Source organism: Tauraco erythrolophus, chromosome 31 (genome assembly GCF_009769465.1).
Source record: "Tauraco erythrolophus isolate bTauEry1 chromosome 31, bTauEry1.pri, whole genome shotgun sequence".
NCBI classification, from domain to species: Eukaryota; Metazoa; Chordata; class Aves; order Musophagiformes; family Musophagidae; genus Tauraco; species Tauraco erythrolophus.
In genome coordinates, this window is record NC_141495.1 from 1,543,276 (window position 1) to 1,558,959 (window position 15,684).

General features: G+C 61.9%; 3 protein-coding genes across 3 annotated transcripts in view; 2 read left to right on the forward strand and 1 right to left on the reverse strand.

Annotated features, from left to right (window-relative positions):
• R3HDM2 (R3H domain containing 2) overlaps positions 1 to 2,704 on the reverse strand; it is a 53,359-nt gene extending 50,655 nt beyond the window's left edge. The window contains 1 exon segment of the mRNA XM_086628618.1: positions 2,697 to 2,704. The gene's annotated coding sequence lies outside the window, so the exon portion shown is untranslated.
• Positions 2,705 to 3,752: 1,048 nt separating this feature from the next.
• On the forward strand, positions 3,753 to 6,016 carry LOC104375745 (inhibin subunit beta C). The gene is made up of 2 exons (XM_086628619.1): positions 3,753 to 4,098; positions 5,274 to 6,016. Exons 1-2 carry the CDS (start codon positions 3,753 to 3,755, stop codon positions 6,014 to 6,016), a joined length of 1,089 nt encoding a protein of 362 aa, XP_086484745.1.
• Positions 6,017 to 13,441: 7,425 nt separating this feature from the next.
• On the forward strand, positions 13,442 to 15,362 carry LOC104376835 (inhibin beta E chain-like). Its single transcript, XM_086628624.1, has 2 exons — positions 13,442 to 13,730; positions 14,602 to 15,362. The coding sequence occupies exons 1-2, from the start codon at positions 13,442 to 13,444 to the stop codon at positions 15,360 to 15,362; spliced, it is 1,050 nt and encodes a 349-aa protein (XP_086484750.1).
• Positions 15,363 to 15,684: the final 322 nt, after the last annotated feature.

Here is a 15,684-nt window from a genome sequence, read left to right on the forward strand (position 1 = left end):
TACTCACACATACAGTGGCATCCTTGAGCTCTAAGAAAAGAAAAGCCTATCCTGAAAAGTTGGAAGCTTGGCATTTCTGCCAGAAGCTTGCTTAGCATTTCTGGCAGTGAGGCTCGTTCCCTTACCGCTCCCGCTACTCAGGCACACCTCACTGCCTTATCAGCACACATGGCCAGAAACACACCGAGGTTTTCCGGATATTTTTTGTCAACACTGAAGCACCCCAAAAGTGTACAAAGAACAGGCAGAGCTAAAGCAGCTGAGCTCAGCTGTAAGTGCTCAGAAGAAAAGCTAATGCATTTCTGAGCAGATCAGTCTCTATGTCAAGAGGATACCGACAAGCAACAGGTCATTCATTCACCTGAGACAGATGCACTGAGTAGCGCGCTCGGTAGTATCTGCAAGCTGCTAAATCTTTTCCCAGGAATAGGAATCAATGCACTCCTCTGGAAACACCTGGGTCTGGGCACAATTACACTATGTGAAACCATCGCGGACACATCTCGGACAAAAATGTGAGGAAGGTGGGATGATCATCCATGTCATGTTCTAGCTGAGACACCAAACTGGAAACCAATGTGGGGGAATTTTAAACTCTCTAAGAGGCCACAAGTCAAAGTGTTCAGGAATGTACAGCACGGATTCTGGTGACACTCTTTCCCACACTTTTGGTTTTTTAATTATTACTAATTTTTTATTAGGATCAGCGAGTTGCCTCACAAGGAATACTTCACAGTGCAGGGGGCTATTGTGTGTAGCACTGCTGAAGGCCAGAAAAGAGTAAGAATGTAAACCTTATGTCCAAATTAAAATTCAAGGCAACGTCTAGAATGGGTCTGTACAGCCAGCCCAGATGTCCTGACCGCTGTATCTCCGTTGCTTTTGACAGATAAGCTAACTGCAGTACGGGCCAGCCAGGCTCACCAACGCGTTGCACGCTCACGCTGCAGTCAGCGGCCAACCCGAGGCTGCACAGCAAACAGGTGAAGCCATGCCAGAAAAGGGCATCTCCTGGGATAGAGCGGAATAAGAGCATCTTACACCACACCCTGTGCAGGCCAAGTAAGCTGGAACAAGTCAAAAGGACACAGCTGTAGCAAAGGCAAGTACAGACCCTTGAGAGAATAGAAGCAAGTAAGGACTTTACCAACAAGTTCAGATTCTCAGTGGCCTAACAAACAGCTGGAACAGCTGCTCGTTTAAGGAACAATTGATAATAAAAGAGACAGCAGAAAGCCATCAGGGTCTGCAAATAGCCATCAATGAGCCAGTTATAAACTGGCTAGAGCCTTGCCCGCAGTTTAAGGAGCTGGCACAGTCTTTCCACAGCTTTCCCCCAGAACTGTTGTGCCCTTTTAAAAGGCAAACACCCTCCTATAAGCAGTTTCTGAAAAACATGGCATCATCAAGGCCTTTATAAAACCAAAGGCCAGTGCAGCAGCCTAGGCCTGGGCTCAGCTTTCTTGCCCATCTCAAACAAAAAGAAAGAGGCCAGAAATGACAATGACTAAAAACCAGAAAAGGTTGCCCTTGATGAAAGGGATAATCTAGATCAAATTCTAAAGGAAATAAGGGAAGGAATTAAAAAAGATTCACACGATAAGTGAGAAAAGAGAGGTAACAATCCATCAGCTGCATCTATTTACACACTACCAGGAGCTCAGAAGAACAACCTCCTTCCAACCATTTCAAACAGATCAGAAGACGACTTGAAGTAACATCAACTTACCTGTGAAACTCAATGCCAGAATATGGCACTGGCAGGAGTCGGAGGCAACTCTGACACTCAGGCAGAGAGCCCAAACATCTATAGGTACCCAAAAAGCCCGGTGAGGATTTAAGTGTGTCCCAGGGCAGAGAACACCGAGTAACAACACAACTCTTTCATGTATCCCATTAGTGGCCTACACAGACCCTCTGAAATCCCTCCTGAACGCACTCCAAACAAGCCAGAAGACAATTAACTCTCCAGCATTTTCACTCCTGTTTTTACACGCAGTTGCGTCCCAGAAGTCAGAAATGTTTCCAGGAAAGCGTTTCAGAGCCAAGACGTTGTCTGTGACGATACTAGAAAACATTATTGTGTCCCTAGGCACTGGAATGAGCGCTGGCCATCCACGACATGAGGCTTCCTCTCCCACCTGTTGCTCCTCTTCCTAGCGCTGTACCGCACGCGGAAAGCTGAGGAAGGCGGCAGCCGCAGCCAGCTCGAGCACTGTCAGAGCGCACTGGGATCACTGGGATGCCCCTTGTACCCGGGCGAGCCCGAGATGCGCAGCTCGGGGCAGCACCCAGCGACCATGTGCTCCGCGCACTTGCCGAGGCCGCCAACTCTTCCACGCACCGACACTACGGCCTCGCCAGCCCCGAGGCGGCGGGACCCCGCCGGACGCTGCCGCCGAGCGCTCCCCCGAGCCGGGCCGCCCCCGAGCCGAACACCGTCCCCGGGCGCGCCCTACGGACTCGCTGGCCCGCGGGGGCAGGAGCCCCGGAGCCCCGGCACGGCTGGGACCGCGGCCCCCGCGGGGACGGGGCGAGGAACGGGGACGCGGGAGGACACCGCGAGAGCGCTCCCCGCAGGCGGCGCGCTCCCGCCCGGCCCCGGGCCCCGGGCCTGGCCCGCCCGGCTCGGGCTCGGGCTCCGACCCCCCCCCACCACCGCGCCCAGCCCCCCGCCCGCGGCGGCGCGCACTTACCGGGCCGGGCCGGGCCGGGCCCTGCGCCGCGGGGCCGCCGCCGCCGCCGCCACCACCACCCCGGGCCGGGCCGGGCCTGGGCCAGCGCGGGCCGCCCGGGCGGGGCGGCGGAGACGGCGGGCGGGCGGGCGGACAGGTCGGGGCGGGGGGGGGACGGTCGGAACGGGGAGAAAAGGGGAAAGAAACAGAAAAAAAAAAAAAAGGGAAAGAAGCGACGAGCCCCTCCCCCGGCGGGCATGCGCGCTGCGTCACTGCTCCGTGCGCGCCGCGTCACCATACCGCGCCCGTCGTGCGCCCGTTGTCGTAGCAACGTGCCGGACGCGGCGCCGCAGGGGGCGGGCGGGGCGCGGCAGCGCCACCTGGCGCGTCGGAGGGCGCAGTGCGGAGCGGAGGCGCTGCCGCCATTCGGGGGCGGGGCCGCCAGGGGCCGCTGTCGGCCTCGCCGGGCCCCGCCCCCCGCGGGCAGCGCGCGCGATGCCGGCGCTGCCCCGGGGGCCGCCCCGGCGGTGCCCATCGCCTGGGCCCGCACCGGGCTGCGGGGGGGCCGCACCGCGCCCCGGGCAGCCCCCGTCGCCTCAGGGGCCCGCGCCGTACGCGAGGCCCCCCCGCTCTGTGCCCACCCCTGAGGGGCCCGGCCGGGCGGGGCCGGGGTGGGCTCCCTTGGCCGGAGCAGGTTGCCCCGGGCCGAGCCCCAGCCCCCGGGCAGCCTCCGCCGAGCGGGGAGCGCCAGGCTGAGCCCCCCGAGCGGGAGCACCGTCCGCCGGGTCCACCGTAACCCGAGGCGAGCTGTGCCGCGGCTGCCCCGTGCCCGGGAGAGGCTCCTGCGGGATCACAGGGGCGTTTATCTCGCCCGGGATCAGCCAATATTTGTGGCCACGTCAGGAGAACGAGCCCTTCCTCACTCTCTGCTCCTGCGGAGCCCGGTGCTGCCGTCCTGCTGCCGCTCTCTGCTCCTCCGGCCTCAGCGCTGCTGTCCCGGTTTGACTTCAGCTTATCGGACAGCTGGAGGAACGCTGTTTGCTGAGACCCCAAAGCTGTCACCTTCTGGCACCGGAGATGACAGCCGCGGTGGCTTTCCTGCTCCTGAGCTTTCTGCGGATGGCGGCTCCCAAGGGACTGTGGTGCCCAGCCTGCGGGCTGGCGGCCCTGGCCCCCACCACGCAGCGGGACGTCCTCATTGCGCTGGCAAAGCAGAGCATCCTCTCCAAGCTCCACTTGCCAGACAGGCCAAACATCACTCAGCCCACGTCCAGAGGAGCCCTGCTGACCGCTCTCCACGGGATGCGAGCGCAGCGTGTGGACACGGCCGTCTCCCCAGGAATGCCCCACGACGGCAGCATCCCACACCTGCGTCCTGGGATGAGTGTGCAGGAATACGAGATCTTGAGCTTTGCCGAGTCAGGTCTGTACAGATCCCGCATCCCGTGGGCGTGGTGGGATGGGCCCTGGGGTGGGGGGCACAGAGGGAAGGAAGGTCTTACCTGGGGGAAGGAGGTGAGAGGTTTCCTTCTCTGCACAGGCATTTCAAAAGCTCTGCACAGGGACATCGTGCTCCTGCAAGCAATGCCAGGCTATGCGCCGGGCCAGTGGGCACGCTGCTATTGGAAGGACTGGCAATGAGAGGCTCCATATCCAGAACCTTTGCATCCATGTCCCCAGCTTACCCCAACCAGCTGCCCCTCGCCATGGGCAGGGGAAGCTCTGCTGAGGCTCTGGGGCCCCTCTCATTTACATGTGGGACATGTTGGGGCAAGGGAGTGGGCACAGGAGCAAGGATGGACCGCTGTATCTTGTGAATTTTGTTGTCCATTTCTGTTAAACCCTCCCGCTTGTGCTAGAGGTGGAGGAGTCAGATGGCCATGTTTCTCAAAGCATGATTTTAAGCCTAGATTCCCCATCAGCTCACAGGGTGTGGACTCAGGTCTCCAAAGCCCATCTGCTCCCCACACTCAGCTGTGTTTCCACTTCCTACCCGAAGTGGTGGGCTGCCACATTTGACTCCAGAATCAGCTGCGATCCTGGGAGGAGGGAGCTCCCCAAAATGTGCTAGGGGTCCTGACAAACATCAGTGGGAAAAGAGGATCCTGTACCCTGCGCTGCTCCCGTGGTCCCTGTCAGCCCTTCCTTCACAAGGAGAGGCGGCTCTGCACCCTCAGCAGCAGTGAGGGTGGGACATGCTGGAGCAATGTCAGGTGATGGTTCCAGCCATGGAAAGCAGAGGTAATCTTGGAGGTGCACATAGCATGACTGCCTTAAATCCAAGGCTGGTTTACACAGCCAGATAACCTACTCCAAAATCCTCCAGCAGCTTCTCTGACAAGGGGGATGTCAGGCCAGGGAAGGTGGAAGCAAGCTGGGTTGCTGTGTTCAGCGCCAGGCCCGGATGCTGCTGCTTTAGAGCGGCGTAAGGAGGAGCAGCAGCCGTGCAGGGAGGTGGGGGCCCCTCGACACCTGTGTGTACTGCACCCTGCTCCCTGGTTTGGGTGTTCCTCCCGTTCACTCCGACATGGTGACCCTTGGCTGGAGGATTGTCCCCACCCCTTCAGCTCCTGACTCTGTTACCTATTCTGTGCACAGGGTCCTCCACCTCTCGCAGCATTCGCCTGCATTTCCGCTTCAGCTGGGAGCTGGCTGGGAGCACCGACATCCTGCGAGCCACCCTCTACCTGTTCTGGACAGTCCCCAGCCCCAGATCGCACCCTGTTACCGTCAGACTCCTGCAGCTGGACCCACAGGGGCTGAACATGACCGTGGCCAGCGAGACACGACTGGACGTGCGGAGGGCTGGCTGGGCCACACTGGACGTGGGCCAAGCTGTCCGCAGCCTCTTCAGCCGAGGGAGCCAGCGGCTCACTGTGGAGCTGGAGGTGGCGGAGGAGTGGGGATCTCCCCTCCTGGCTGGCCACAGTGATTCTTACTGGCCATTTGTGGCAGCGCAGGCCCGGGCCAGGACGCCCCACCGGGTCCAGCGGCGCGGCATTGATTGCAGCGGGGACTCTCGGATGTGCTGCCGCAAGGAATTCTTTGTGGACTTCAAGGAGATTGGCTGGGAGGACTGGATCATCCAGCCAGAGGGATACCACATGAACTATTGCGCGGGGCTCTGCCCGCTGCATATGGCTGGCATCCCTGGCCTCGCCGCCTCCTTCCACACGGCCGTCCTCAGCCTCATCAAAGCCAACAACGCGGATGCGGCCGTGGACTCCTGCTGCGTGCCCACGCAGCGTCGCCCCCTCTCTCTGCTGTACTATGACCGGGACAGCAACATCATCAAGACCGACATCCCCGACATGATTGTCGATGCCTGTGGCTGTACCTGAGCAGCTGCCTTAGGAGGCAGGAGGGCAGGACTTGTGCTGTGCAGGGCTCCCCTTCTCTCAGCCCCTTTCTGGCAGTGTGAGACCCGGCGAGCTGCTGAGAGATGGGAACGCTGTCAAGGTGTTTTTCTCCTCCTGAGGTTGAAGCATCAAGGGTGATGCTGAATCTGCAAGTCCTCTCCTCCCTCACCTCCCACACGGCTCTTTTCCCCCTTCAAATCTGCCCATGGATTCCTCTCTGCCCATGAGCCACAGCCTCTGAAACTGGCTCCTGATGGACACCAGACCCTTCTACCTGCAGGACTCTGCAGAGCATGACTCCCCGGGCAGCTCAGGGCAGCCCTGGTTCGCCCTGCTCCTGGTCCCAGACCAAGGTCATGGTGCAGCCCTCAGTGCTGCAACAAGAACATGTGCTCGGCAGCAGCCACCTCAGCCTGCTGGGAGAGATAGAAGCTGAGAAGATGCTGGGGGATGGCTAGGCCAGAGGGGAGAGGGCTGTCCACAGGACCCCACTCCTCAGCTGGACATGAGGTTGAGGGCGGTGAGGAAGGGGAAATTGATCCCAGTGGGAGGAAAATGTCTCCCTCTCCAAGCATCCCCAGCTACCTGGTACTCAATAAAAAGACTCCCAGCTGTAGTGTGTGCACATGCATGTGTACACGTATGTGTGCCCTGTCGTTAGCCAGCACGTCTTCCACCTCTCCTCCAGGTGCAAGGTGTGGATGTGCCCTAGCACAGGCAGCTCCAAGATGGCACAGGACTGACCCGCTCTGCCATGCACAGTCCTCTTCTAATCAACGACTCGGTTATGAAACCCTGGCAGCAGGGTTGGGCATCCGCCACCAGGACGCACTGTGCGCAAAGAGTGCAATGCTGCTGGCCACCGTAGCTCTCATGCTCTTTGCCCCTTGGCTGCCTTTGCTGAGGGAATGCAGAACTCCTGACTTGTCTCAGCCAGATCCAGGGCATGGTATGGAAGCCCCTGGAGACGCAGGGGGTTTGTGATTCCTACTAGGGAAGCTGCCATTCCTTGGTTGGGCCAAATTTTCCATTCCAGCAAAACCATCTGTATTTGGCCATTCTTGTCCCAAGTCATGACGAAACTGAACAATTCTTCTGCCTTTTAAAGCAGACAGAAGCCTCCAGGCAAGACCACCAAAGCCACGGTGCCCAGGACCCACCCTTGCCTACAACTCCACGCCAGCATCCTCAGTAGGGAACGACCTCTTGGCGCATCTCTGGCCAACGGCCTGGAGCAGTTGCCCCCTTCGTTGCCCCTTGCCAGCCTGGCTGGCAGCAAAGTGGGACATGTCAGTGCCGTGAGAGCTGGGGGCAAAGGGCGGCTCTGACACAGCAGCCCCATTACGTAATCTCGTGTTAGGGTTTCTCCACTGCTTCCCATGTGTCCCCCATGTGTGAGGGCTGAGAAAGCAGGGAGAGGGTGCTGGGAGTGGGAAAGAGGTTCACAAGGGGAGCTCCTGGGGCATGCAGTTGGCTGGGGTGATGACTGCAGTCCCATCGTCCACCCTGAAAGCACTGTCAACCCCACCCCAGAGGCAGGAGACAGAGCTGAACCAGGTGGGAAGACAGTCTGCAGAGGGAGGAGGGTGGTGTCAGACCCTCTCCCCATCTGGCTTGAAGGATGGCTTTGCATCTGGTGTCCCACTCCAGGATCAGGATGGGGTGGTCAGAGCCATGAGAAGCTCTAGCTGGGCAGGGCCAGGATCCACATTGCCCTGGAGGACCTGTGACACCTTGAGCACGAATGGAACAGCCGATAGCAGGAGACAGTGTTTGTCCATGCGTCCTGAGGCAGGCGCTCCCCCAGAGCCCTGCTGCAGGGGGGACCTGCATCTATCCGGTTGCAGCAGCCACCGTGCTGGGATCCAGGCTTCCAGGCCCTGCTGCTTCCAGGACTCGGAAGGGTTCCCACTGACCCAGCTGCTGCACAGGCAGGGTGGAAGACTCAGGGATCAATACTGTCTGGGACCCAAGGCCACTTGCGCAAACCCAAAGAGGGTTTGGTGTTTGGTTTTTCCCTTCTTTTTCCAATGCCTCTTTTCACTGTCTGTATTTATTGAACAAACAGCTTTCCTGGGGCCAGTGCTGAGCTCGCTGGGCTGCAGCAGGCATGGGCAGGAGGAGGCCGAGTGAAGGGGTGGAGGAGCTGTTGGCTGAGCCCTGCGGCCCTACAGTTGCCTCTGCTCAGGGCAGCACAAGCCTGAGATCCTGAGCTGTGGCATCTGTAGGTGCCGCAAGCCCTTGAGCGGGGCTGGGATGTCCCCAGTTCCCCTTGTTGGCCCTCAGCACTCCTGCTGGGCACTTCCCCCACTCCCGACGGGGCTCAGAGCAGAGTGGGGCTGGCTGCCCATCGCTGCCACGCAGCCCCTGCGGGGCACCAGTGCCTTGCCTGAAACAGCCCCCTCCCGCTACCTGCTCCCGAAAGCTCAGCTCTGCCCTTGGTTGGACTGCACACGCGCTCGTGGGGCACCGCAGGGCACACAGCAGGCTCTGCCTGCCAGCCCCGCGGGCACGCCGACCTCTGCCCTCAGGCACAGGGATGGGGGGTATCTCCCAGTCCAGACTTCCCGGGACCTGTGAGTTGTCACCACGTTGCCTTCTGTCACCTGGGCTATGGTACAGCCAGCTCAAGCCTCGCAGGGCAGCTGCACCCCAAAGGAGGTGCAGGTCCTGCTGATGTGGGGTGCCTGGGTTAGCAGCAGCTCCCTCAAGAGGCATCCCGGTCTCTGAGGCCTCTCCCTGCCCCTGGCAGCTTGAGATGAGGGCAGAACATGTTGTCCTCGGGGTTTGCCAACCACCTAAAATGTGTGCCTTGTCCAGTGCCTTCAGGTCAGAGGTTCCCCAGATGAGCAGAGTGCTGCAACACAGGCCCTCTTCTCCACTCGTGCGGCTTGTCCTGCTCCCATGGGAAACAGGGTGCCTGGGTGCAGCCTACAGCCCCTTCCCCACTCACAGCATGGGACAAGGATGACCAAGGTTCAGGAATGCCATGGTGACACTCCTACCTGGGGAACACCACAGGGTAGGGAGGGTGCAGTCAAGGAAGGGAGATCCTCTGGAGCCAGGCACAGCCCCCGCCCTGCCTGTCATGGGGCTGGCACTGGGCAGGGGCCCATGTGGGCAGGGGCCACCAGTACACACAAGGAGCTGCTCAGCCCCCACAGCTGGTGGCCTAGGCAGGAGCTGTGTGTTTATAGCCCTAACAAGCTGCATATGGAAAAGCGACTATCTGGGCTTCACCACGGCCCTGGCTTATTTTGCAAGTCTTCTCCCTCATCAGTGAAAGTAACCTCGCGGTGAGCGTGAAGGCAAAGTATCAAGTCAGGCTCTTCAGGAAGCAGAACAGAAAACCTGAGAGCAGAAGAGTGCAACTTCCCACTGGGCATCCACTCCTTCGCTGGTGGCAAAACAGAGGGGATGAGGGGAGTGTTCACACTACAGTGTCCCCTCTCCCCCTGCTGTGACACTGCGCTTCTGCTGGGGTCCCCTGTTGACTCCAGGGGCTTTGTAAGGAGTGTTGGAGGCAGGCATGCCCAGCTGCTGTGAGACACTGCTGCACTGGTCTTGCTGGGATCAGTGAGCCTGCTGGGGAGCTCACCTCGCAGCCCCACCAGCCCGGCCCACCACGGGAGATGCCATGCAGACAGCATCGACCCAGTGCTTGGGCCGTGTCCTTGGGCTGTGCCCTTGGGCTGTGCCAGACCTGACACAGAGGGGAACACAGGGCTCCACGAGGTGCTGTCCCGTCGGCCTCCGCTCCAGGAGGGAACAGGGATGTGCAGCTGCCGCCCATGACTCCGGGAAGGAGCCTTTGCCAGTATCAACAGCCCCTGAAGCAAAGGTCCAAGCGAGGTGTGCCAGGGTGTCCCTTGGCAGGGCCTGGCTCTCAGGGGAGGGGTGGGAATTCCTGAAAGCCCCTGGTGTTGCCTTGAAAAGGGTTAATTTTTAATTTTCGGTCTCACGGGCCGTTTCCAGCCAGCGGCACCCGGCGATGCACGCTGGGCGTCTTCGGCCCTGCTGCCGCGAGGTGCCGGTCGTCCTCTGCCGGTCCCCGCCGAGCGCCCGTGCCGGGCGAGTTCGCGGGATCCCCGGCGCTCACCGCCCCGGGCGCCCCGTCCCGAAGGGCCGCCCGCCCCGACGGGCCGCCCGCCCCGGCCCCGGCAGCGGCTTTTCCCCGCGCCGGCGGGCGGCGCCCGCGGCCCGCGAGAGGCTTCGCGGTCGGGGAAGCGCCGGGCCGGGCCGCGGGGACCGGGGCCCGCCGCCCCCGCGCCCCTCTGCGCTCGGCGGGCGCCGGGGAAGGCACCGGCCCGCCGCAGCGGGCGAAGAGCGCTGGCGCCGAGCGAAGCGGGGCCGCCGACCTGCCCTCCCTGGCCGGGAGCCCTGGCCCCGTTCCCTTCCCACGGCCGGACCCCGGCCTGCCCGGCCCCGCCAGCCCAGCGCCCCGAGCTCTCCGCCGCTCCTCGCCCCGGCCGCTCTCTCCGTTCTGGCCCCTCGGCCCCGGGCACGGGCCGCCCGCCCCGGCGCTGCTCCTGCCGAAGCCGTCGGTGCCCGCTGCACCGCGTGCTGCACCGCCAGCCCTGTCTGCTGCCCCCGGAGCCCCCAGCCCGGGCGCTTCTCCGGTCCGCGGCCCCAGTGCTTGCCGCAGGGCAGAGGGGCTGCGCAGAGGAGCCAGGCCTGTGCCACGGCCCCCGGGTGAGGGGGGCTTTGGCACTTCCTTGGCTGACATCAGTGGCAAACCCACTCAGAAATGGGCATCCTGGCAGGAGCCGTGCTCAGGTACTGGTGCGTGAGCTCATGGGGGGTCCCTGCTTAACCCGGTCCATTGGCACCTCTAGGTCAGGTTGTCAGGTGCCACGCTTGCTCCACCGGACACGAGGTCAGAGGCCCAGGAGCCATGTGTGCAGCAAGTGCTGGGCCTGGGTGGACCCGGGGTGGGTATTTTGGTCAGGTTGGCCGCTGGGCTTTGCTTTCTGGGAACTGCTTAATCAACAACACACTTATGCAATGGGTGCAAGAACCACTCACGGCTCCATGCTGACCCCTGGCCTAGATCTGGTGGGCCAGAGTGCGCGAGGGGGCACACAGCCGCGGTGCGAGGGGGCAGGCAGATCGGATGCTCTTACTAAGCTGGAGGTGAAATGGGGGTTCATGGCAGCAGCAGCTGTGGGGTGCCGGCCAGTGCAGAGGGATCCCAGCAGGTTTGAAGGGATTAATCCCTTTGGGGAGACCCTGCTCCCCAGCCTGGAAAGGATTGGTGGGTTAGAGAGTAATTTACGCTTTTTACCACAACTCTTTGCCTCCTCTGTTTCGTGCTGTGCCACAACCCTTATCCTGGCTCTGTGGATCTGTCAGGGAAGGAGGAATTCAGCATGACGTCGTGACTCCGTTTTCCTTTCCTGCAAGTGTGAAGCTGTGGTGTGGCTGCTGGGAGGTGGTGGTGACACAGAGGTTTTAACAAACCCCTGGCCTGGCACCCGGGCCAGCGCCACTCAGCGATGCAGCTGGTGGGAAGAGTGTCAGGTGAAGGGACCTGGTTCCCTCCATGGGATGAAGGCAGAAGCAGCCCTGCCCTGTGAGGAATTTAACTTGTCCTGAGGGCCACAAAGGAAACGTTCCACTTCCAGTACGGGAACATGGAATAAAAGGCAGGGGAATGCACATGTGGTGCACATGTGAGCATGTCCACAAACGGAGCATGTATCCAAATATTTGGGATAGGAGACTGAACATGTGTTTGCCAGGGAGTGTGCAGATGTGCATCTCTGCAAGTGAGTGTATGTGCACTGTGAGCATGGACAGTGCACCTGTGCCTGCATGAAAATGCCATCTGCTCAGTCCTGCTGGTGCCCAGGCAGTGCTGCCTATGCGCTGCCCGCAGCCAGGGCTCACAGGCCCTGTGGGAGCTGTGCTCCCAGGCCAGGCTGTGCCCACTCTTTCCTCCCTGTTGACATTCCTGGGCTATTCTGGGAGCTGCCAGCAGGCCCAGTCAGCTGAGAACTTTGCCCCTTGCACTGTGTTGCATCATCTCCGGTGGGTGCTTTTTCCCAGACAGCCCACTCTGTTTACACGTCACCTCTGTGCTTGGCCAGAGGCAGGGGCTCTGTGTGGTCAAGACCTTGGAGTCAGTGCTGCACAGCACGGTGGGCACAGCACATGCCTGAAGGGCTGGCTGGGCTTCAGGTTCCCACTGCACTGTGTGTTCTCTGCTCTGGCACAAGAGCACTGGGCTCTCCCATTCCCCCAACAACATAGCACCTGGCACCATTTTGCGGAGATTTCTGCAGGACCATACCCCGGATCAGGCTGTGCACCCTGCTCTAAAATCTGAAGAACATCTTCGGATGTTCAGTGATGCTGGCCGACACTTCGTGAGCCCTCGGTACATAGAAACACCCGTTTTAGTTTGTGAGGAAGAAGGGGGATAGTACACACCTTCGCTGGCCCTGCCCAGCTCTGTCCTGGGGTGAGGCTGGACCAGGCAGTCCAAAGGATAGGCTCAGACCCCCAAACTCATCACATGGTCGGAGTGGCAAAAGCCCCAAAGCTCCCAGTCCCCAGGGAGCCGCAGGTGTCATCCTGGGAATTGCCCCTGATCCCTGCTAGGTCCTCTGTCAGCAATAAATGAGATCAGCCCTGCTGGGATGGCTAAGGGGGTGCCTGGGGGACAATGCACGGGCTGTGGGGGCAGGTCTGTAGGCTCCACGGGCAGGCGGATGAGGCCAGGATCCATCCGGCAGGCTGCGCCAGGATCCGTGCTCCTACACCCGGCCAGGATTTGCCCCAGCCCTCACTTCCTGCAGGGTTTGGACCAGGCAGAGGAGCTCACCGTCCTGCTGCCCCACGGCGGTGCCTGGCTGGGTCCCGCTGCGCCCCTGGACAGAAGCTCGGGTGAGCTCCAGGCGGGCAGAGCCCAGATGCACACACGCGTGCAAGCCCCTTGGGCGCACACCTCCGCATGTGCCACTATTCGTGCGCACCCGTGCGAAGCCCCCCCCTCGCACAGCCTTCCGCGTGGCCTCCCCACTCGCGTCCGGCCCCCGCGGTGCCCTCCGCGAGCGCGGGGCGGGCCAGGCTGCGGCCGGAGGCTGCTACTCGTCCCCCCTCGAGGCCCGTGCCGGGCCGAGGGTCCCCTCCTCGCACGGGCCGGGGGCGGGGGGACGGGCGACAGCGCCCCGCTGCTCGCAGAGCCCCTTCTCCCGGGACAGCGGGGCGCCGCCCGCCCCCCGCCGCGGGGGGGGCTAATCCCGGTAATCCCCCGCCCTGGCCGCGGCCCGACGGGACGGGACAGGCAGGTGAGCCGGCCAATGGCGGGGGGGGGCCGGGCCCGCCCCCGGCCGCAGGTGCCCAAAGCGGGCGGGCCGCGCCGCGCCACTCCCGGTGCCGGCTCGGTCCGTCCCGTCGATGGCGATGGCGGCGCGAGGCGCGGGCCCGTGGCTGCTGCTGGCGGCGGTGCTGTGCGCGGCGGCGGAGCCGCGCTGCCCGTCGTGTGCGGCGGGCGCCGAGCGGCGGCTGCTGGAGGAGGCGGCCAAGCGGCAGCTGCTGGAGAAGCTGCGGCTCCGTGAGCGGCCGCGGCTCGCCCACGCCGTGCCCCGCGCCGCCGTAGCCCGTGCCCTGCGGCGGCTGCAGGCGGGCGGCGCCCGCCGGGGCCCCGACGACGACGAGCGGGGCTACGAGATGATAAGCTTCGCGGAGCCAGGTGGGTGCGCGGGGCCGGCGGGCAGCCGGGCACGAACTCCGCGGTCGCCCACGCGGCCCCGCCGGGGGCCGGGGCCCCCGACGAGTCTCCAGTGAGCCGGGCTGTGCCCGATGACAGGTCGTGGCAGACCCTGGGCGAGCCGGCCTCTGGGGCGAGGGCTCCCTGCCCTGGGCTGGCGGGGACCCGCAAGGATGTGCAGCCCCTGAACCTCGGGGTGCTGCGGCACTGCTGGTGCCAGGGTCCTCACTGTCTGCCCCCTCACAGCAGGGCGAGGGTGCCTGGAGCCGCACGGGCTGTGATTAAGTCATTAGTTAATGCGCCTGCTGTGCACTGGTGACCTCCTAGTGCTGCTGATGCAGGGAGGCTCAGGCTGGGAGAAGGAGAGATGGCCCCTCTTTTGCCCCCGCACTGTCCAGCTGGGACCCTACACCTGAAGTGCTGCAATGCCTGTCCCCTTCCTGGAGGGTGGAGGCAACCAGGGGTGCCTGGGACTCCCAGTAGCTGGACTTGGGAGCTGCAAGGACTAGCTCCAGGTGGCAGAGGGGCTGGAAACACTCTCCAGCCTTGCACTGTGCAGCGAAGGGAAAAGACCAGAAGGGCCAGGTGAGAGAAGGTGCTCCCTGCTTCCTTCTGTGCCCATTCTGCCATGCAGAGTGGGACAATCCCTCCATTCCAACACTGCCCCCCCTCCAGGTAGCATTCCCAAAGAAGGAAGGGAGTCAGACTGAGGGCCCTGTGGAGGAAGGGAAGTTTGTAGGTCTTTCCTGAGAAGAAGCTGAAAGAGGTTGGCCATGAGGTGCAGGATGGTGGTGCAGCCTTACCTCCCCTAGCATCCTGCAGCATTCACCTCCTCATCCCTTTCTCCCCTCAGAGCCCACGTCTCCCTCTGGCTTGGGGCTGCAGTTCCGGTTCAGCCGTACACAAGACCAGGACGTTCACATCCTGCAGGCTCAGCTTTGGCTCTACCTTCGAGTTCCCCGAGACCTGGTAGCCAGCCTCACCCTGAGAATCTTCCTTGCTGGTGGGGACGGTGATTTGGTGGGTGGCAATCGCACGCTGCTGAGTGAGAGGCGACTGAGTGCCAAGGGAAGCGGCTGGCGCACCTTCACCCTCGTGCCTGCCCTGCAGAGTTTCTTTGGAGGAGAGCACCGGGCCCTGCGGCTGGAACTGGAAAGCCGTGGGGATAAGGGAGATATCATGGCAATAGTCAATGCCAGCCGGTCCCACCAGCCTTTCTTGGTGGCCAAGGCAAAGGTGCGGGAGCCAGGACACCACGTGGCCAAGCGCAGCCTCCGCTGCAGCCAGAACTCCAACCTCTGCTGCCGCAAGGATTACTATGTGGATTTCCGTGACATCGGTTGGAATGACTGGATCATTAAGCCTGAGGGCTACCAGATAAACTACTGTGTGGGCCAGTGCCCTCTACATGTGGCAGGCAGCCCTGGAATGGCCTCTTCTTTCCACACAGCCGTTTTCAACCTCGTCAAAGCTAACAACATCCAGGCATCAGGGCACTCTTGCTGCGTGCCCACGCGACGCCGGCCACTCTCTGTCCTCTACTTTGATCGCAACAGCAACATTGTCAAGACTGACATCCCTGACATGATCGTTGATGCCTGTGGCTGTAGCTAGGGTTGGGGGAGCCATGATGGCTACTTCCTTCTCCAGAACTGTCTCACAGGGTGGGTGGTGGGGGTGTTTTGGAGAGCTCCCTTAAGCTGAAGCCAGGCTGTGGCACAATGGACCTCTTTGGAAAGGTTGGGAGGGAGGGAGAGGGTCTCATCAGAGGGAGCAGAGGTTGTCTCCAGAGAGCACTTGGGGCAGGGGTCTCTGGGGACACGTGGGACAGAGCCAAGGCCACATCAGACTGCCTGAGTCTGAGCTGTGGGTGGTTGGTGACTCTAGGTATCCCCGCCCCGACTGGCAGCATCCCTCTGGTCCTGAACTTACCCCA